Raw genomic sequence first — 23,758 nt, 5'->3', positions numbered from 1 at the left:
GCCTACTCACTTCACTTCATCTCGTCACACAGGTATTTCATCACCTACATTATCGGGAGAAGGGTAAATACAGTACATGAAGATATTTTGAGAGACAGAGGGAGAGACCACGTTCACAGAACTTTTATTACAGTATATTGTTATAATAACTATTTTATTATTAGTTATCATTGTTAACCTCTTTACTATGCCTAATTTATAAGTTTAGCTTTATCACAAGTATGTAATTGCAGGAAGAAACCACAGTATGTACAGTGTTTGGTACCATCCACAGTTTTGGGCACCCACTGGGAGTCATGGACCGTATGCCCCACGGATCAGTGGGATGACTGTATCTTACATGCAGTGGCGAGTTAAAGAGACTAGACAAAACAGATCCACCTTGAAAGATTTTACAATCTAATAGGAAAGAAAAATTTAAACGAGCATTCTGCTGCTTCTATAGTACGCCAGAACATATTTTAAACTTTCTAGGTAAATACAAGCTCCTTTTAAAATAAATGGAGTTTTAAAAGGGGGGGTTGCGCCTAAGGCCAGCTCAACATTCGGCTCATGATGCACTGAATAGCCAAATAGACTTAAGTGAAATGTTCTCGAGAGAGGAGAAAGAGAGACAGAGAGCATGAGCAGGGGGAGGGGCAGAGGGAGAACCAGGCTCCTCGATGAGCAGGAAGCCTGATCAGGACTCTGGGATTATGACCTGAGGGGAAGGTAGACGCTTAACCTACTGAGCCAACCAGACACCCGTGAAATGTGCTAGTTTTAATAGAGTGCATTATATTTTAAGTTCATGGCATAAAAATAATAAGAGACTTTAAAGATACATAATTTCAAAATCAATTAGGTTCTACAAGTTTACTTAAAAAGTTAGGATCTGCCTTATAGAGACAGTATTTACTTCGGTAACCCACTGACCATATCTGATTACCCTGTTCTCTGGCTGAGGACTAAGAACTGCATACTTACTACTTGAATAATTCAGCCAGCAATGGGGAGAAAATACTCCTCAAAAATGAAACCAGTAGGGAGGGAGAAAAAGAAAATGGATAGGTCAGTAAACCAATTCAGAGAAAGCCTAAACCACTCATGTGACCCACAGAATTATCAAGAGCAGTTCATCTTTCCCACTACAGAAACCAGGGAGATAAGCAGTCTAGAAGCAGAGGCTGGTTTTTTTCCCCTACTTTCAACCTTTCAGAGTCCAATGATTCAAAGACAAACAAGAGCATGTGGATTATAGGTTTCCTAACTCTAACAGAATTAAACATGTAGTCAAAATTAAGCACTAACCAACTATATGAACAGAAGAAATAATGGTGTAAAAATAAGCTTACTCCAACCAATAAACAGAACTTACAGAGAGGAATCAATTATTTCAAAAGACAAAAATGACTAACAGTCTCACATAGAATAGAAACATGAAGGTATCAATATTGAAATAATTTCTTGCTAAAATTTGTTTTTTGATTTCAACATTTATTGTAGACAGGAATATAACAAGAATATATACATACACTATATACACACACACACAAAACACACACCTATATATACACATGTACATACAGTACATATTCAAGAATGAATACAACAAAACTATTTCAAAAAAAACCAAAAAAACAAAACTATTTCCTTAAGCAATGTAACAAGATAGAGGACTGAGCACATGTTAATTTTCTCCTTCCACTTAAAAACCCCATAAAATGTCAGGGAAAAAAAGAAGTCAGGAACTTTTTTCAATATAATACATCTATAAAAGCACGGGGGGGGGGGAAGCATGCCATTAGTACTCAAGTTTACAAATGCTCAAAAGATAGAACTGGTTTTCACGTTCAAAGACTGAACAAGTGACGTGCAGAAAATGTATAAATGACCAGCAAATATACGATGCTCCTCCTAGCTAGTAATCAGGGAAATGTAAACTAAAACAATGAGATACCATTTTTATCTAGCAGATTAACAAAATATTAAAAATAATGATAAAAGTTTGGCAAAGATTTAAAGAAAGGGAAATCTCTTTTACTGTTGGTGAGAGCATTAGTTGAAAAAAAGTCTAAAAGGCAATTTGTTAGGGGCACCTGGGTGGCTCAGTGGGTTAATCCTCTGCCTTCAGCTCAGGTCATGATCCCAGGGTCCTGGGATACAGCCCTGCATCCGGCTCTCTGCTCAGCAGGGAGCCTGCTTCCACCTCTCTCTCCGCTTGCCTCTCTGCCTACTTGTGATCTCACTCTATCAAATAAATAAAATCTTTAAATAAATAAATAAATAAATAAAAGGCAATTTGTTGGAGCCCCTGGGTGGCTCAGTTGGTTGAGCAGCTTCCCAGGGTTCTGGGATCAAGAGCTGAATGTCAGACTCCCAGCTCAGTGGGGAGTCTGCTTTTCCCTCTCCCTCTGCCCCTCCTCCCCCGACTTGTGCTGGCTCTCTAATAAATAAAACCTTTTTTTTTATTTTTAAATTTTTTAATAAACATATAATGTATTTTTATCCCCAGGGGTACAGATCTGTGAATCGCCAGGTTTACACACTTCACAGCACTCACCATAGCACATACCCTCCCCAATGTCCATAACCCCACCACCCTCTCCCGACCCTCCTCCCCCCAGCAACCCTCAGTTTGTTTTGTGAGATTAAGAGTCTCTTATGGTTTGTCTCCCTCCCGATCCCATCTTGTTTCATTTAATCTTTTCCTACCTCCCAAACCCCTCACGTTGCATCTCCACTTCCTCATATCAGGGAGATCTGTGATAGTTGTCTTTCTCCGACTGACTTATTTCGCTAAGCATAATACCCTCTAGTTCCATCCATGTCGTCGCAAATGGCAAGATTTCATTTCTTCTGATGGCTGCGTAGTATTCCATTGTACCACATCTTCTTTATCCATTCATCTGTTGATGGCCATCTAGGTTCTTTCCATAGTTTGGCTATTGTGGACATTGCTTCTATAAACATTCGGGTGCATGTGCCCCTTCGGATCACTACGTTTGTATCTTTAGGGTAAATACCCAGTAGTGCAATTGCTGGGTCATAGGGTAGTTCTATTTTCAACATTTTGAGGAACCTCCATGCTGTTTTCCAGAGTGGTTGCACCAGCTTGCATTCCCACCAACAGTTTAGGAGGGTTCCCCTTTCTCGGCATCCTCGCCAGCATCTGTCATCTCCTGACTTGTTAATTTTAGCCATTCTGACTGGTGTGAGGTGATATCTCATTGTGGTTTTGATTTGTATCTAATAAATAAAATCTTAATTAAAAAAATAAAAGGCAATTTGTTAATATCCACCAAAATACAAACTGCACATCCTATTTGTCCTGGAACTTTCACTTCTAGGAATCTAAAGGAAGTACTTGCTTGCATATGTTCATGTGTGTGTATACACAGTATACATATATCAGTATAACATCTCTTTAAAACTGGGAGAAATTGGGGGCGCCTGGGTGGCTCAGTGGGTTAAAGCCTCTGCCTTCGGCTCAGGTCATGATCCCAGGGTCCTGGGATTTAGCCCCACACAGGGCTCTCTGCTCAGCAGGAAGCCTGCTTGCCCCTCTCTCTCTGCCTGCCTCTCTGCCTACTTGTGATCTCTGTCAAATAAATAGATAAAATCTTTAAAAAACAAAACTGAGACAAATTGGAAATAATTTAAATGACTAATGAAAAGAATAGTTAAGTGAATTATACCTCATCCATACTATGAAATACTGTTCAGGATGAAAAAATGTCTACATGAAAGCATTCCTCCCACTAAAAAACACATATCAGGACACCTGGATGGCTCAGTGGGTTAAAGCCTCTGCCTTTGGCTCAGGTCATGATCCCAGGGTCCTGGGATCGAGCCCCGCATCGGACTCTCTGTTCAGCAGAGAGCCTGCTTCCCTTCCTCTCTCTGTCTGCCTCTCTGCCTACTTGTAATCTCTGTCTGTCAAATAAATAAGTAAGTACTATTTTTTTTAAAAAACATATATTATAGGGAAAAAAGAGCAAGTTACAGAAAAGATCATACTATTCCTCAAAAAACCTAGCTTCTCTGAACTATTTACCATCAGACTGTAACACCCACAACCCCTCTCTGTGGTAGACACCCACCAACCTTTGTCAATTCCCTTTATTTACAGAAAAACTTAGCACCTACGTTTTTCTCCAACTACTCCAATGATCATTCCCTAAAGAATTCAGCCTTAGTATACTCTCAGTTCGTTTAATTTCTCCTAAATTTTCTTCCATCCTACTTCAGTGTCTACTCTCTGACCATACTCTGAACATTCTCCTGTCTAGTAACTAAACTACCTCCCAGTCTCAGTTTTGATACTCTCACATTTAGACCACAACTTCCTAGCTTTCCAGCTTGACTGGTATGCTAGTGACCCTATTTTTACGATTCTCTATCACCATCAAAACCTCGATCCATTGACCCTACTGTGCTATCACTGTCCATCATGTAGTCATCTCAATTCCCTCCTTAAATAACCTCCTCAAAACCATGGTCCAAAACGAAACAACTCCTTGTATACACTTTCCTATCCATTGCATCTCTCCTTCCATCATCTTCTAAGCAAAACCCTAACTCTGCTTAAACCCAATATACTGCTGAATCCAAAAGTGCCCTAATTGGTCTTACTTTCATTCTTGTCCCATGAGTCACAGACTGCTAGCTACCTAACCCTTTATCTGTTCTTTACTTCCTTTCCAAGAGAACCCAGATTTTACGTGGGAAGTTAATGTACCCAGCGAAAACACTGCCTCCCAGACTCCCTGGCAGCTAGAGACAGTCTATGACACTGGACTATGAAGCACACATGAAGTCACTTGGTTGGGTTTTGGAGAAAACTCTTTTAAAAAACTCTTTCTTCTGGAAACCAGGAAAAAAATACATATAAAAAAAAAAAACAAAACTCAGGGACATCAGGTGGCTCAGTCGGTTAGGCATCTGCCTTCAGCTCAGATCATGATCCCAGGGTCCTGGGACTGAGTCCCACATTAGGCTCCTTGCTCATTTGGGAGCCTGCTTCTCCCTCTGCCTTTGCCTGCTGCTTCCTCTGCTTGTGATCTCTCTCTTTCTGACAAATAAATAAGATCTTAAAAAATAAAATAAAGATTAAAAAAATATTTTTTTAAATATTTTATTTATTTGACAGAGAGAAATCACAACTAGGCAGAGAGGCAAGCAGAGAGAGAGGAGGAAGCAGGCTCCCCGTGGAGCAGAGAGCCCGACACGGGGCTCGATCCCAGGACGCTGGGATCATGACCTGAGCCAAAGGCAGAGGCTTTAACCCACTGAGCCACCCAGGCGCCCCCAAAAATATTTAATTAAAAAAAAAATTCAGCCAACATGTGCCTTTATTCCCCTACCGTCTGTCTAGATGTGATTCTAGAGAAGGATCGGCCGTCCCACAGTACAAAGAAGCAAGCACACTTGAAGATGTCTAAACAGAAAGACAAAAGGAACCTGACTTCCTGATGTCATGAAGCTGCTGTATCAGCTCTGGGCTGCCTACATCTGGTTTTTGTTACTTGAGAAAAATAAAACTCCTAATTTGCTTGGGTCGTTATTTTTGGGTCTCTACTATTCACAGTAAATACATTTTCTAACTCCCAGGCGCATTACTGTTTATTCCCTACAGCACAACCAGAGACCTTTAAAAGTATGAGTTGGATCATATTACTGGTTTCACATCACACTTAAAATAAATTTAGGTTCCTTAAAAGGTCAACTAGGCTTTCTTTGATCTGGCCCTTCTATTTCTCCCAACTCATCTCCTACCAAATCCCCATACCACCCTGCCCACCACTTGCACACCTATACTGTTCCTTGAACACGCCAAACTTGTTTGTCTCAGGATCTTTGCATTTGCTGCTCCTTTGCCCAAAATCCTCTTTCCTCATACTTTTACTTGGTTTGCTACCTCGTTTCTTCTAGGCAGCAACTCAAACATTGCCTTCTCCGAGAGACCTTCCTGATTACTCTATTTAAAACAGTCTTTTTGTGTCTCCTCACGTTTCCTCTCCATTCTCCCATAACTCTTCTGATTCTATCTGATCCTACCTTATTAATATCTAGTAATTATTTGTTTGCTTATTTACTGTCTTCTGCACTAGAATGGAATCTCCCTGGGCAAGGGCCTTGGGTGTCTTCTTTAGCACTATATCCTCAGTTGCCTGGCACACAGGACACAAAAAATATCTAATGTATAAATCAATATACATCATGATCTCATTAACACTGAAAAAGACTAAAGCGTGTGTGTGTGTGTGTGTGTGAGAGAGTATATAAAGGACCTAAGATAATACACTAAACTGCTGATACTCGTTAACCATGGTGAAGAGAATGAGAAATAAGGAAATGAGGAACTTTCACATTTTGCTCTACATATTCCTCCTTGTTTTTATTTTTTTAAATTTTTTAAAGATTTTATTTATTTACTTGACAGAGAGAGAGATCACAAGTAGGCAGAGCAGCAGGCAGAGATAGAGGGGGAAGCAGGCTCCCCACTGAGCAGAGAGCCTGATGCGGGGCTTGATCCCAGGACCCTGAGATCATGACCTGAGCCGAAGGCAGAGGCTTAACCCACTGAACCACCCAAGCGCCCCTGTTGTTTTTCTTATTACAAAAACAAAATTAGGGTGCCTGTGTGGCTCAGTGGGTTAAGCCACTGCCTTCGGCTCAGGTCATGATCTCAGGGTCCTGAGATCGAGTCCCGCATCGGGCTCTCTGCTCAGCGGGGAGCCTGCTTCCCCCTCTCTCTCTCTGCCTGCCTCTCTATCTACTTGTGATCTCTCTCTGTCAAATAAATAAATAAAATCTTAAAAAAAAAAAAACAAAATTATCTATGATATATGGCAAGAAGAAAGCTTTAAACATATTCAGAAATATAAATCCACTCATAGAATCATACAACTTAGAAACTCAGTGACATTAGTAAGTTTAACAGTACCCACAGGTAGGAGGATCTATGATTACTAAGGAAATATCTTTTAAAAGAACTAGAATTAGAAGAATAAAATTTCTTATTAACTTTTTGTTGCCCTTATAAAAGTTTTTACTCTCACTTAAACAAAATAAAATATACCAAACAGAAAGTATATTAGTAGCATGTTATACACCAAAATAGTAATGATAAGTTGTGTAGAACTAATTTCCACTCACCATCCCTTGCTTGTAGCAACTTTTTTTTTTTAAGATTTTATTCATTTACTTGACAGAGAGAGAGAGAGAGACACCATGAGTAGGGGGAGGAGGCAGAGGATGAGGAAGAGCAGAGCAGAGCACTCTGTACGGCTCCAATCCCAGGACCCTGGGATCATGACCTGAGCCAAAGGCACCCAGGGATCCCACTTACAGAAACTTTTAAGGATTTTCCTTCCCTGGATATCCATCCAGTAATCTAGAAATTTACTTTGTTTTGTTTTAGAAAATACGTACTCTACAAGAAACCTTTTCTCTATCAATTCTCCATCCGAATGTCTAGTGCTTTTTAATTCTTCTTTACAACTTTACTGAGACACATTTTACATGTTATATAATCTATCCACCTCAAATGTATATAGTTCAGTGACTTTTAGGAAATTTACCAAGTTGTGGAACACACCATAAATCAGTTTTAAAAATCTTCACCACTGCAATTAAATCACTCATGCCCTTTTATTGTTAACCCCATTCCCACCCCCTAATTCAACCAGCCACTAGTCTCCTGTCTGTCTCCATGACATCTGTCTATTCTGGACAGTTCCTACAAATGGAATCATAGAATATGTGGTCCCTTGTATCTGGTTCTTTTCACTTAGCATCTTTTTGAGGTTCATCCAAGAGGCAGCATGTACCAATAGTTCATTCTATTTTACTGCTGAATATTATTTCACTGTATAGATATGGCATATTAGGGCCTTTTGATTTCCTGACTTGAATTTCCATTTTCCAGGTTGTACCATGGATGCCAGTTGTGGGCAGGGAGCTATATATGTTATTTATTTAACCCAAATGACACAGGTGAATGTTTTCCAAACCCAATCCAGTTTATATAGGATAAGATTGTCCTAGCTTCACTTAATATCATTTCTGCCATTTAAAATGCTTTTAAAACCATTTTTCTGTCCTCCCTTCTGAAAGGAGTAAAAGTACAGTTCCCCAAGGTTTCTTTCTCTCTCCCAAAGCTTATAAAAACCTCTACTCTTACTATGGAATCTGTTTTATCTCATTTTTCTACCTTCAATTCCTTGTTTTCTCTTTATCTTCAAGCTGATAGCTTTCCATATTCTCCAAGTTTGTAAAAAGGTTATCAGAATTAAATATCTGCAGATTCTGGAATTTTATTTAAGAGAAATCTGTGGTTTTTTTGATGTGGTCCCTATAAAGAATTTCTTCCTCTGTAGAAAAAAGCTTTGTAAGTGATTTAAAAACCAAAAAACCCTTACAGTACCAATATGAAAGGAGCATGAGGACCCAAGTTAACATATGACACTCTCATCTAAAAGAGAAAGTCAAAGAATGTATAGTAATTAAACAAAGTTCTCTATTTTCTCTTTAACATGACCTTTTTAAACATTTTTTCATTCACTGTAAAATGCCACAGTAATGTTACTATCTCACCTGTTTTATGATGATGTCTGATTCAGATTAAATGGATTACTTACCTTTATAAAATATTAAATATACACATGTAGAATCATTTACAAAGGTAGATAACAGGGAAAGTGCTGGGGAAGGATGACACAAATCTTATAACATACCTATCACCAGCCTTTTTGACACCTTAATTCTCTAAGTGATTTTGCAGACAATTAGTTTGAAAACATTGCAAATAAGATGATGGGGACATAGCTAAAAGCTTTCCTAGCGGTAAATATTCTCTACCTAGGAAATTATTTTACTACCCCCCCTTAGTATCCTAAGTTACAGTTCTTCTGAATGTTTTCCAAACATTCAGTATATAACAGAGTGAAGGCAACAAAAGATAACACCAGTTTCATGTAATTAGAGGAACCTTGCAAGATAAGGAAAAAGAATACAAGCTATTATTATTAAAGCTTAAACGTTGGCTTTTAACCAAGATTTAAATGCCAAGAATAGGGGCACTTGGGTTGCTCACTGGGTTGAAAATCTGACTCTTGGTTTCGGCTCAGGTCAGGTCATGATCTCACGGATTGTGGGACTGGAACCCCACATAAAGCGCCATCCCCCCAACCTTGTGGCAGGTTCCGGGCTCAGCAGGGAGTCTGCTTGAGTTCTCTCCCTCTGCCCTGCCCTACACTGTAGCCTGTGCTTGCTTTCTCTCTCTCTCTCTCTAATAAACTTAAATAAGTAAGTAAGTAACTAAATGCCAAGACTACTCCTCTTGGTGGTCGGTTATTGTGTTAGGTGTAAGACAGGCCAGGTGAGCTACAGTTTCATCTTGAAAGGACAGCCAAAAAGGGGTTCTTAGTTAAGGTATACTATACGTCTATTATAGCTACAGTATAAGGTAGTATGGAGAAAGACAGGCTCTGCATTGTAAACTTTAAAAAACTCCCACTAAGTATTCTTTAATGTCATCATTTTAATTTACTTTAAGAAAACGAGTGGTGTGATCATGCATCCACTGTTACCTTTCTCAGGCTTTCATATTCCTCACGAAGTTCCCCAGGCTTGCTTAATTTGATTGGTGCTCTGAATATAAACTCTGGAGGAAAGGGAAAAGAAAACACTTTTTAACAGGAGTATCTAAGAAAGAACCCAAAACCCCATCCTACTGCTGTCCCACCTTATAAACCACATAAAAAAAATTATGGTCATCTTAATTTGAAAATTCATTCACTCATTAATGAATATTTATTAAAGGGTATAAACGAGGCACAATTCTAAGCACTGGGGAGAAGCATTGAACAAATAATCCCTTGCTCTCATGGAGTTTACAATCTTACAAACAATAAGCAAACAAGTGTGTGCATATAATAGAACTGGTAGGACAAAGTATTATGGAGAAAAATAAATGTAGGATGAAAGAAAAGATTATTTTATAAAGAATGGAGCCTCACTGATAAAGTCACGTGTTAAAGGACCCTTAAGGAAAAAACATTTTTAATGTTACCAAGTAACATTTTAAATGAGTTAAAGTTTTATTCATAACACTGTATTTTTCTATCTCTTTTTCAATATTGCCAGCAGAGTATTTTCCTGCATACAACCTGTAGATATTTTTGGTATATAACCTGATTTTTTAAAAAGATTTTTATTTATTTAACACACACACAGAGAGATCACAAGTAGGCAGAGAGGCAGGCGGGGGGGGGGGGGGGGAAGCAGTGTCCCTGCTGAGCAGAGAGCCTGATGCGGGATGCGGGGCTCCATCCCAGGACCCAGAGACCATGACCCAAGCTGAAGGCAGAGGCTTAACCCTCTGAGCCACCCAGGCACCCGAACCTGATTTTTTTTTAATCCTTAAAGCCTTTGTCGCATTTATTGGCCAGAGAATAAAGTCAAAACTCTTCAACCTGTCATTCAGTGCTCTCCAAAGATGGATCACAACTTCATCACAATTTCTTCTTTCTCCAGCATTGGATCTCTTAACCCTCGACTATCAAGTTACAATAGATACATGCCATATATTTTTAAACCTTCTGCTCTGTTTTCTCAGCTGACATTGTTTTTTCACCTTATCTCTACATATTTTTAAATCCAAGATATTCAGGACTGCAGGAAGCACACAACACAGGTTAGTAATATAAATAGACGATAAAAGCCCAAATTAGGAACAGGAATAAAAGAGAAGTTGTAAGTGCTATCAAAAAGGAGTGGGGGGAGGGGGCACCTGGGTGGCTCAGTGGGTTGAGCCTCTGCCTTTGGCTTGGGTCATGGTCCCAGGGTTCTGGGATCAGGCCCCACATTGGGCTCTCTGCGTGGCGGGGAGCCTGCTTCCCTCTCTCTCTCTCTCTCTCTGCCTGCCTCTCTGTCTGCTTGTGATCTCTGTCAAATATATAAATAAAATTTTAAAAAAAGAAGGAGGGGGGAAGTACATACTTCTGCCTCCTTAAATGCACATGACACTTCTATAAAATTCTATGTACATGTAGTGATCAAAATATAGTATTAATTTTAGGACTAAGAACTCTATACCCCATTGAGGATGATAAATATTTGCTGTAGAAAAGCAGGCTCCTTAAAAAGTTTACTTTTGTCCTTTTTCAATTATCTCAACTATTCTGAAAGACTCTTACTTAATACACCTGAGAAATGTAGAAGAGACTTAGAAACACTGGATCTAATGCAATGGCAGGGAACAGCAACTTAAAGGCCTACAAGTACAAGGGAATTGTCAGACTCTTGGTGTGGGAGGCAAACATTCCACCACCTTCACTCACTTATTAAAAAAACGTCCTGATGACTATTTTAATCACATCCCTTAAGCACATTTCCAATTATAGGCAAATAGTATTTAAAATCTGATACTTTAATAGAGAAGGAGAAAGAGAGAGAAAAAAGAACCCTTAAGGCAAAAAAGTACTTTCACCCATTTATGGAGAAACTATCAGAGGTAAAACACTTCATATATATTTCCTTAGTAAATCTTCAGAGAAACTTTATAAGGTAGGTCTCAAACCCATTTTACAATAAGGAAAAGGAGAGGATAATGACTTGCCTAAGGCCACAAAACTAGTACTTGGCAAAACCAAAAGCATTAATAGGAATAAAGAGGGAAATTACATAATGATTAGAAAGGCAACCCGAAAAGGAAATATAATAATCATGAACTTGTATGAGCATATACCACAGCAAAAACTAATTAAGATTATAAGGAGGTATTAAGAAATCCAAAATAATGCAAGAAATTTTAACACACCCCAGTTAAAAACAGATCAGGCAGACCAAATGGTAGTAAAAACGTAGAAAAACTGAACAACAAAATTAACATATTTGATCCTAATATATTTCTATGTGTGTGTGTGTGTATAATAAACAGAATATATATTCCTTAAGGTAAACAAGGAACAATTAAAAATACATCAGGTCACAAAGAACTTTCAAAGAATTCATATTATACAGACTTTGCTCTTGGATCCTAGCTGCTATTTTCCAAGTCAAGTTTTCTGGCTACCTGGCTGATTATTCTGGATTACCCAATATTCTTTCTCAATAAGTTCTTCTTCTGCTTAAATTTGCCAGAGTAGTATTATTGTCATAATGACCCAAAGGGAAGGCACTACAATCCTCTTTTTACAGGTGAGGAAACTGAAGCACAGAGCATTTATTTTGCCCAAGGCTATACTGCTATCAATGAAGGAGCAATCTGACTCCAGAATCTGTGCTCTTACCTACTATGCCTTATTACTTAATAATTTTTTTAAAGATTTTATTTATTTATTTGACAGGAAGAGATCACAAGCAGATAGAGAGTTAGGCAGGGAAAGAAGAGGAAGCAGGCTCCCCACCAAGCAGAGAGCCTGATGCGGGATTAGAGAGCCTGATGCGGGCCCGCAATCCCAGGCCTGGGATCATGACCTGAGCCGAAGGCAGAGGCTTTTAACCCACTGAGCCACCCAGGTGCCCCTAATTTTTTAAAAAGGAAAAAAAAGCCTAACAACCCTATAAAACAATAGGCAAATGCCATGAACAGGCAGTTTTGGGAAAAAGTAAACTCAGATGACTTACAAATCTATTAAAATGTGTTCAATGTCACACGTATTTTAAGATATTAAAAACTTAAAACAAAATACTTCTTTATATCGGATTAGTAAAGACCAAAGAATCTGATAAAGACAAGAGTTAGCAAGGGTATCTTTTATCTTAAAGATAAATCATACACAGACGTAGTATAAAAACCTAGTACAAAGACATAGTATAAAAATGTTCACTGTGGATCATCACAATACTAAAGACTGGAAACAACCTAAATATCCTTCAGTCAGAAACTGACTGAATAAATTTTCAGGTGACTGGGATACCACGAATCTTTTTCTATACTGTCTGTTTTTATTCCTGTCTATACTGGGTTTACCCAGTAACTTTTGTTAGAATGTCATTCATTGTGTATGAAAGGCTGTAGAAGCTCTGGATGCTATTATATTCCCACAGAGCATTCGTCATATTCTCCACAAGCAGACAGAATGCGGGCAGATCACCTCACAATCCAATCAGGACATGAGCTGATTCAAGGCTGGCTGTAATCTTTGTTAACACTAGTGAAGCCTAGCCTGGTTTGTAGTCCAAATACCAAATTTTAAGGCTACTGACTTAAGTACCATAATTAACACCACATATTATTCCTGCATAAACTTACCCTGCTTTTATTTTAAAACTATCCTTCAAAAAAGAACTAATCAAAATGTATAGCCCACAAACTAAGAACATATACAATGCTTATAACATTTGACCTAATAATTAATTTCCAGGAATCTATCTAATAAAATAACCTAAAATACAGAAGAACTTTTATGTAAAAAGATTTTCATTGTGGGGCTTCTAGGTGGTTCAGTCAGCTAAGTGTCTGACTCTGGCTCAGGTCATGATCTCAGGGTCCTAGGACTGGCCCAGCATTGGCCTCCACATTCAGTGGGGAGTCTCTTTCTCCCCCTCTCTCTGCCCACACACCCCCCTTGTGCATGCGCTTTTTCTCTCTTTTTCAAATAAATAAATAAATAAATGATCTTTTAAAAAGAGATTGTCATTGCAACCCTATTCATAATTGTAAAACAAAAACTGAGAATAACCTAAAAATCCAATTTTGAGGGAATGGTTAGGCTAATTATGGGCAGTCTATACAATGTATGATCATCCTACCATGAAAATCATATAGAAAGACTTTTTAATAATGAGAGCTATTACATTAATAAGACAGGAAACCATTTAGGTTAAATGAGAGATGCAAATTGCCAGACTGAATGCCTTATAATTTCAAACATTAAAAAAAAAAACAAAGATGGGGCGCCTGGGTGGCTCAGTGGTTTAAGCCGCTGCCTTCGGCTCAGGTCATGATCTCGGGGTCCTGGGATCGAGTCCCACATCGGGCTCTCTGCTCGGCAGAGAGCCTGCTTCCCTCTCACTCTCTCTGCCTGCCTCTCTGCCTACTTGTATCTCTCTCTGTCAAATAAATAAATAAAATCTTTAAAAAAAAAAAAAAAAAAACAAAGAAAAAAAAACCTATTAAACAGGGGTGCCTAGCTGGCTCAGTCAGTAGGGTATGTGACTCTTAATCTTGGGGTGGTAAGTTAGAGCCCCACACTGGGCCTACGTAGAGCCTGCTTAAAAAAAAAAAAAATTAAACATAGAAATGGTAATAACAAAGGGGAAAAGAACAGCAATATAATTGTAGAAAGCACACACAAAAAAAATGGTGATTAGATATCAAATTATCCTGTAAAATTATTTAAGAATAAGGAAAAAGTTGCCAGAAATTAAGAAATTAAAGCAGGAATGACCAATAAAGAAAAAGGGAGTTGCTATGGGAAAAGAAAATACACACAAAATAAGGCACAAGACCCTTTCGCCAAGCTTATAAGTGAAGACGAGCTTAGAGTTTTTTAAAATATTTAAATAACAGAGACAATGATGGAATATCACAAGTAAACAATTGCTAAATGAGGCTTACAAGCAAACACTGCAATCAACAGCCCCCACCCCCCCATTCACAGGAGGAAGAGAACCAGGAAAGAGAGGCAGGCTTTTAAAAGATGGGACCAAGCAGAAACTAACTGGTAAAACTCCATCAAGAGATGGAGAAAGAGCAATGCATGTGAATAACGAAGCACAAAGTATGAAGGCTGGACAGTGAATGAATATGATTTGCTACAGCAAAAAGGTTGTTTGGAAGAGATGTGCAGGTCAGATAGGTAGGCTGGGAAATAGGGTTTTCTTTACTTTTATGTGAAAACAATGCCAAATTTGGGCAGAATCTCCCCTGCATAGAATATGAAGGGGCTACTTTTGGGACTCTATCGTAATGTCCACCTGTGTCGGTCACTCAGTTAAATATTTGTTTGTCTGTCTGTTTTTTTTTAATATAGCATATTACCAGCCACATGAGTATGCCTGATTCCACAAGTACAAAGATCCTGGGCTGAGGAGAACACTTAAGACACTATCACTTACCAGTGTGACACTGGGCACGCTACAACTTCTCTGGCCCTCAGTTTCCCTATTCCCAAAAGGATAATAGTACTTCCCTCAACTGAACCATTATGAATGATTAAACATGGTTTGCTGTAATGTGTCTGGTACAGTGTTGGCTATATAACTAACACTCATTAAATGTCAGAAACTTCCCCATAAGGAGAAAGAAAAATTCTATTTAACATTTTTCGGGGACAGAAATTTCTTAGAATTGTAGGGAAGCACAAGGAATTCAGTGGAAAAAAAGAGAGATTTTTTTTTTCTATATATTATATTAGTGGGGCAACTCGAAAGTACTTACTAAATTAACTGCTAAAAAATGAATGATAATATTCAAATTTCAAGTTATATCTTGCTCCCTTGGCTTAAAAAAATTAATCTGATTTGTACCTTGATCTGGAAACAATCATGAGCAGCCTGGGGCTGTAGACTTATGGCCAGATACTAAATGTTTTTGGCTTTGTAGACCATCAGGTCTCTGTCACAACTGTCCACTCTGCTGTTGTAGCATGAAAGCAGTCATAGACAATATGAATGAGTATGGCTATGTTCCAAAAAAAACTTTAATTACAAAAATGAGCAGCAGGCTGGATCTGACCTGCTGACTCTAGTTATCAACCCCTGGAACTAAATGTTTGCATCCCCCCAAAATGCGTATGTTGAAGCTTAATCCCCAGTGCGATGATATTTCAAGGTGGGTCCCTGGAAAGGCGATTAGGTAATGAAGGCAAAGCTCTCATGAATGGGATTAGTGTTTTTATGAAAGAGACCCTAGAGAGCTCCCTCTTCCCTCTACCAAGTAAGAACACAGCAAAATGAACTAGGAGGTGAACTCCAGTGTGACACTAAACTATATGCATCTTATCTTTCACTTTCCAGCCTCTGGGAACATGAAAAACCAATTTCTGCTGTTTTGGTATTTTTTTTTTAAATATTTTATTTATTTGAGGGGCGAGTGGGTGGCTCAGTAGTTAAGCATCTGCTTTAGGCTTGGTCATGATCCCAGGATCCAGGATCCAGCCACACATCCGGGTCCCTGCTCAGTGGGAGGCCTGCTTCTCCCTCTCTCGCTCCCCCCGTTTGTGTTCCCTCTCTTGCTGTGTCTCTATCAAATAAATAAATAAAATCTCTAAAAGAAAAAGATTTTATTTATTTGAGAGAGAGAGAGACAGCAAGAGAGAGATAGCACAAGTAAGGAGGAGAAGGAGAAGCAGGCTCCCCACTAAGCAGGGAGCCCGATTTGGGGCTCAATCCCAGGACCGAGATCAAAACCTGAGCCAAAGGCAGACACTTAACCGACTGAGCCACCCAGGCACCCAAATTTCTGTTGTTTGTTAAGTCCCTTGGTCCATGATATTCTGTTATAGAGCCCAAACTGACTAAGACACATGGATGGGAGAAAGACAGAGTAAGAGTAGAGACCCACAGGATTTGCAAAAGCAGGTATTAAATAAGAGCAAAGTGAAAGCAGTAAGTTTCCTTGTTGAATCCAGAAATGGCCCAAATAATAAGACACAGTTAGGGAGCACCTGGGTGGCTCAGTGGGTTAAGCCTCTGCCATTGGCTCAGGTCATGATCCCAGGGTCCTGGGATAGAGCCCTGCATCAGGCTCTCTGCTCACCGGGGAGCCTGCTTCCCCCTGCCTCTCTGCCTACTTGTGATCTTGATATCTCTCTCTCTCTCTCTCTCTCTGTTAAATAAATAAAATCTTAAAAAAAAAAAATACACAGTTAAGCAGCCTGCACTGGATCAGCCCAAAGCAACATGAGACACACAATAAAAGAAGTAACAGAAACAAACACAGGTATAGAACGCTACAGAGATGAACGCCCTGTAGATATAGGCAGAAAAAGACCGCTGTATGATTGCCCCCACCATATCCTTTGGATTTACTTTCTGCTCTGTTGGAAGCAAAGAATCATTCACACTACTCCGTAAGGTGAAATCATACTAAAATTAGAAAGAGTACAGGATTTGGAACCATACCACATACATTCAAATCTACCACCCACTGGATAAATACTGTCTTTACCCTTACGAAGTCTATGTTTCTTCATCTGTAAAATTGGAGTCATATCTAGCTTAACAGGGTTGTTCTTCTCATCTAATCTTCCAATACCTACTCTACAAATTCTGTGTGTATTAAATGGTAGCCTAACTGGCCTGTTGACTCTTTTTGTCTTTCCATCTATCATCAACACTCCTTCCTTGGTTCTTCATAATATAAACAGACTCCTGACCCTATCATCCTCCGTCTTACTTTTATTGGCTTCTGTCTGACTCCAAGATTTATAAATAGGACCCTATCTAGCATTCCAGCCACATTCTTCTATTCCTGCAATACTGACCCCCTCTCCAGCCTTAACACATCTCACTATAACTAGATATGCCATACCTGTATCCTCTACGAGAGGATGATGATTACTTCAAAACCCTCCTACTGCCCTCTCCTTTGTGAAGCTTTTCCCACTAACCCAGAGAGAATGACATTAGCTTCCTGTAGGCTCTCATAATATTCTGGACTTATCTCAATGGTAGTAGCATTTATTACCTGTGTTATAATTACTTATCTCTGTCTCTGCCTCCCCAAACTAGAGATTTCTTTGAAGACAGGGATGATCTCTAGGTATCTGTCCTAGTGTAAGACAGTGGCTTAAACATTTTTTGTTGAATGAACCAATGAGAATGATCTTTAATACTGTTACCACTACTGGGGCACCAGGGTGGCTCAGTTAGTTAACCGTCTGCCTTTGGCTCAGGTCATGATCCCAGAGTCCTGGGATCAAGCCCCACATCAAGCAGCTCCCTGCTCAGCAGGGAGCCTGCTTCTTCCTCTCCTTCTCCCTGTCGCTCCCCTGCTTACGTTCTCTCCCTCTCTCACTGTCAAATAAATAAATAAAATCTTCAGAAATAATGCTATTAGCACCATTTCGTACTAAAGTCTTTCAAAGAATGTACTGTCTGAAGGGAATTGTAGTAAAGCTTTTCTTTACAGTTAAGGCAAAGGTAAACTTTAATAGAGTCCAATCTTTTGAGGTTTTTATTATAATAGTTCTATAGAACCAAACACTGGACAAAACACAAGAGAAATGGCAACATAGAAGCAAAAGGAAAATAAGTCCACTGCTATTCAGAAAAATAAATATCAAACCAAAACCGGAAATAAGTTATCTACAAGCCTAAAAATCTTGTGGTAGGGGCGCCTGGGTGGCTCAGTGGGTTAAAGGCTCTGCCTTCGGCTCAAGTCATGATCCCAGCGTCCTCAGATCGAGCCCCGCATCGGGCTCTCTGCTCAGCAGGGAGGCTGCTTCCTCCTCTCACTCTGCCTGCTTCTCTGTCTACTTGTGATCTCTGTCAAATAAATAAATAAAATCTTTAAAAAAAAAAATCTTGTGGTAAATACATGTAACGAGGAAGACGGTCTGACAGCAGCTCATGCCAATAACAAGACAGTTTTGTTGCTGATAAATTCAGTTGAGTAAGGCTAATGCTACCGTTAGCAGCATTAGGAATCTAGCATCCAGATGGAGAGACAGTCCACCCCATTACACTCTGTACTAGTTGGGCATTATTTAAAGTATAAGGGTCATCTCTGAAAGGGTAAAGGAATCATCCCATATAATTAAAAACTTTAAGGGATTTTTTTTTCTAAGGAATCGTTTTCCTTCATTAAGCATTGTCTATGTATCCAATACATTCCAAGTACTATACTAAGTACTGAAAACATAGAAACATCATCTCTGACCTCAGAGAGTTCACTGTAGTGCCAGATACACAAATGAGGAACTGAAGTCCAGTGACATGAGTGATAGGCATGCTTATGTGGTGGCACAAAGGAAGGTAGCTGACTCCTATGTGGGTGAGAAAAAATTTCACAAAGCACTTATGCTTCACCTGGGCCTTAAAAGATGAGTATAATTTAAGAGGAAGACAGTGTCTTCTAGGCAGAGTAATCATAGGTGACAAAAGGTCAAAAAGGATTCAAAAAGCATATCCATTAACAAGATCACTAAGTAATGTCATATGGCCAGAACCTTTGGAAAGGGGGGAAGAGAACCAAAGAGATTAATTTAAGAAATTTAACCTAAAAATTCAGATAGAAATAATCATGTTCTTTAAAATCTTGAATATTAGAACTAGGCAAGCAGATTTTAATTCACTAGAAAACTTAACTTTCAAACCATTAAAACTCTCCAAATATAGACAGCAATGAGTAGAGTCACCAGAATGGTAGAAGTATCCCTATTCACGTGTGAGATCAATCTCCCCCTGGTGTTCCAAATCACATCTTCTCTTTCCTCTTCATGACCTTAGCTCATCAGTTAACTTTCTCCAGCGCCATCAATTTCTCCTAATATGAAAATACACAACTCTAATACACAAACATGACTTAATATCATCTTAACAAGAAAAACACTCCTGAGCTCTTGTCCCCCAGCAGATACTGTCATTTTTCCTGCCCCCCTTTACAGCAAAGCCCTCCAAAGAGTAGAGCGTATATTCAGTTTCTTTCTCACTTTAACCCATGCTAATAGGACCTTTTTGTTTGTTTGTTTCACCACTCTCTAAACTATTCTTAATAAAGTCACCAAGAAGGACCTCCAAGGTTCCCCAGGGTCAGTTTATAACATGGGCATATTATAAAAGACATAAAATATAGGCATATTATAAAAGAGTTCAATGAATGGGTATAATCTGATAAAAAGAACTAAAGATCTTTCCAATCAAAACAGCTAATACCAGCCTTATGGAAAGTATAAATCTGGGATAAACCAGCTCAGCTTCTGCACACAACTATCGTCATAGTAATACTATCCATTTCCTTTGGAAAACCAGAAAGGATAATGAGATGTTGAAACTGGACAGTCTTGTATCATCTTTATCAGTATGAATATCAGCACTCTTCTTCCCTTATATATCTTCATTACAATTGTCTAACACTTATTTTAATCTAATCTTCTAAATTAGACTGAGGCACAGTTGCTAAGTATGAAAGATAATCCTTCTTCCTTCAATGTTCCTCCTCTAGACATTCTTGTTCTCTTCAAGTCCATCCTTTCTAAGTATCTAGCTCAATGACTTACACAGACGAGGTACTCTGTAAATGTCTAGTAAACAAACTTTAAAACCTAACATATGGAACCTAGTACAAAGTAAATTCCATAAATGCTAACTCCCTCTCCAAAAGCATCCTAACTTGAAGAATGCATAAATCTGATTAAAAAAACCTCCCTACGGTACATGAACAGGTTGATCTATTTCTCTCTCAGAAGTACCTGCATTGTTAAAGAACCACAAGAATAAGGGACCTAAAGAGAATACGCTCTGAACTTCAGATACTACAGGATATATGAGTGATATCCTGAGGCAACAGAATCTTCCCTCATCACCACAGTGCTTAATCATCAACATGACCCTATGTATCAAAAGAAAGTTAAACCATTTCTTTTACTAATTCTTATCATTAAAAAGCCATATACAGTAATACATATACATATACACTTGGCAAACACTGGAAAGAAGCTAGTAAAGTCTGGCAGGAAATGTATAATTATTAACAATGGTTTTCTCTGAAGAGACAGACAATAATTGTCTCAACCGTTATTCATCCCCTTGTCTTTTCCCACCAAGGATAGCTGTTATTACTTCTTCCAGTACTATAGTTAGCATCATTTTTAAAAATTTTGTCATGTGTATAGGTACATATATATATGAATATATATCATGTCATACACATATTTCTGTATAGGGCAGACACCTATTGATGGAATTGCCATATGGTAAGAAATGTAGGCCTTCAACCTTAGTGTGGCCAAACTGCTCTCCAAAATGGTTGTACCAGCTTATACTCTTCCAGCAGCATGTAGCTCTCCATTATTATCAATAACTGATCATAAATCATGCCAGTCTGATGGCCTCTCATCATTGGTTTAATTTTTATTTCCCAAATTACCAATAATAGGAGCATCGTTCCAGGTGTTTTTGGCCTTTCAGTTTTCCTCCTCTGTGAAATGTGTATATCCCCTCACCATTTTTCTTTTTTTTTTTTTTTGATGATTTTATTTATTTATTTGACAGACAGAGATCACAAGTAGGCAGAGAGGCAGACAGAGAGAGAGAAAAGGAAGCAGGCTCTCTGCTGGGCAGAGAGCCCGATATGGGGCTAGATCCCAGGACCCAGGGATCATGACCTGAGCCGAAGGCTGAGGTTTTAACCCACTGAGCCACCCAGGTGCCCCCCCCTCACCATTTTCCTAATGAGGTGTCTGTCATAGTGATTTGTGGTTCCTCATATATTTTGCATATTAATCTTTTGTCAGTTATTTCACTGAAAATATTTTCTTCCACCCTGTGGTTTATCTTCTTACTTTATATTATCTTTTATCATACAAAAGTGTTTTACCTTTACGTGTCAAATTATCAATCTTTCCTTTATGCTGTTTGTATGAAGAATACTTCTCTACCCCATTTTCACAGAAATACTTCTAGTATTTCTTAACTTTATAGTCTGACCTTTAATCCATCTGGAATTAATTTTTTGTATATGGTATAAGGTAAAGATCTATTTTTTTCCCTGCTTTCTCTAAGGTTGGCTAACTAACCACAACACCTGAATATGGTGTCTTTGCCCCACTGATTTGTAATGCCACCTGTCATCTACCAAATTCAAATATATGAGGGCACGTTACTGGACTCTTTATTTTGGGGGCGATTTTTAATTATTTAACATTGGTTATCCAACTATCCTGACACCAATACTGTTTTAATTAATACAGCTTTATAAGAGCTTAATATTTGATAAAGCAATGTGCTCCAAAATGGTCTTGACTGTTCTTGGCCACTAAACGACCTTATTGACAAGTTCCACTTAAAAAAGTTTCCTTCTAGGGCACCTGGGTGGCTCAGTCGTTGGGTGTCTGCCTTCAGCTCAGGTCATGATCCCGGGTTCCTGGGATTGAGTCCCACATCGGGCTCCCTGCTCTACGGGAAGCCTGCTTTTCCCTCTCCCCCCCACCCCCCCAGTTTGTGTTCCCTCTCTCACTGTGTCTCTCTCTGTCAAATAAATAAATAAAAATCTTTTTAAAGGTTTCCTTCTATTCCAAATGTTCTTGCTTTGTAAATAATGAGTGGCAAATTCCATCAAATGCTCTTTTTAAGAATCTATTGAGATATCTAGGATTTTATTTTCCTTTAGTTCATTAATATAGTGAATTACACTTTTTTAAAGATTTTATTTATATGAAAGATAGAGCATGAGCAAGGGGGAGGAAGCAGAGGGAGAGGGAGAAGCAAACTCCCCACTGAGCAGGGAGTCCAATGCAGGGCTTGATCCCAGGACCCACGGATCATGACCTGAAGGCAGAAGCTTGTATGAGCCACCAGGCGCCCCACATTAGATTCTTAATGTTACAATGAACTCCCATTCCTAGAATAAATGCTACTTGGTTATGATTTTTTTTTTAAATGTACTAACTTAGTATGTATCTCACTTGGGATTTTTTAAATATACATTCATGAGATTGGCCAGTATTTTTCCTTTCTTATCCTGTCCTAGTATGATTTTGATATCAAGTTGTAAAAGCCCTCCAAAATGAATCTGGGAACACTTTTATTCCCCGGAATAGTTTGCATAGGGATAACCCATCCTGCAATATTTAGGTAACCTATAAAACTCTGTGCTTGGTGCTTCTTTAATGGATAGAATTTTTCTTCCACTTTTTATTACAGGAAAGTCTCAAATATTTTTTAGAGAGACTTGTATATAATGAACCCCAACCTATCCATCCCCCAGCTTCAACAGTCAATTCACTGCCAATCGTATTTCATATAATCCCCATCATTACCTTCTCCCACCCCCCTTAAAGGTATGATTTTTAAACAAATCCCACACATCATACCATCCTAGAGTCTCCTAAAGGACTCTTTCAAAACATGTAACTAGAAAACTGTCACATTAAAAATTTCATAATCTTTAATACCAACAAACATCTAAGCAGTATTCAATTTCCTGTCAAATGCTTTTATAGTTTTTCAAGCCAGGATCCAAATAAGTTCATACACTAAAATTTGTTGTATCTTTTAATCTACAGGTTTCCTTTCTATTGCTCTTTTTCTTCTTCCTCTTCCTTCCCACCTCTCCTCTTCTTCTTCTTCACATTATTTGTGGAAGAAAATGGGCCATGTATCCTGCAGTTCCCAACATTCTGGATTTTGCTTATTATATCCCCATATTATTTGTAATATTTATACTATAAATATATTTATATTTATAAATAATATATAGTATATATTATATATATACTATATATTATAATAAATATAATATAATATAATATATAATATAAATATTATATTATATATAATATACATATTATATATTATATATTATTATATTAATAAATATAATATATAATATATATTTATATATCTATATAATATATAAATAAATTTTATATATAAATTTTATATATTATACATATTATATATTATATATATTATATTATAATATATTATATTATAATAATATATTATATATATAAATATATAAATTTATATATAAAATATATTTATATTACCCATATTAAAAATAGATTTTACTATTCAAGTTCTTTTTTAGTTACATTTTTATTCATATTTTCTATTTATTCTTGAGTAAGCTGTGACAGGTTGCATTTTCCAGGAAGCT

General features: G+C 38.1%; 1 protein-coding gene across 1 annotated transcript in view; it reads right to left on the bottom strand.

The window, feature by feature from the left end:
- RNF169 (ring finger protein 169) overlaps positions 1-23,758 on the bottom strand; it is a 76,171-nt gene that overhangs the window by 40,684 nt on the left and 11,729 nt on the right. Inside the window, exon 2 of the mRNA XM_046014517.1 lies at positions 9,576-9,649. Coding sequence (XP_045870473.1) covers positions 9,576-9,649 — 74 coding nt within the window. The remainder of the gene's footprint in view (positions 1-9,575; positions 9,650-23,758) is intronic.

This window comes from Meles meles, chromosome 8 (assembly GCF_922984935.1).
Source record: "Meles meles chromosome 8, mMelMel3.1 paternal haplotype, whole genome shotgun sequence".
In the NCBI taxonomy this organism is placed as follows: Eukaryota; Metazoa; Chordata; class Mammalia; order Carnivora; family Mustelidae; genus Meles; species Meles meles.
This window is presented reverse-complemented; position numbering and strand designations above follow the sequence as displayed.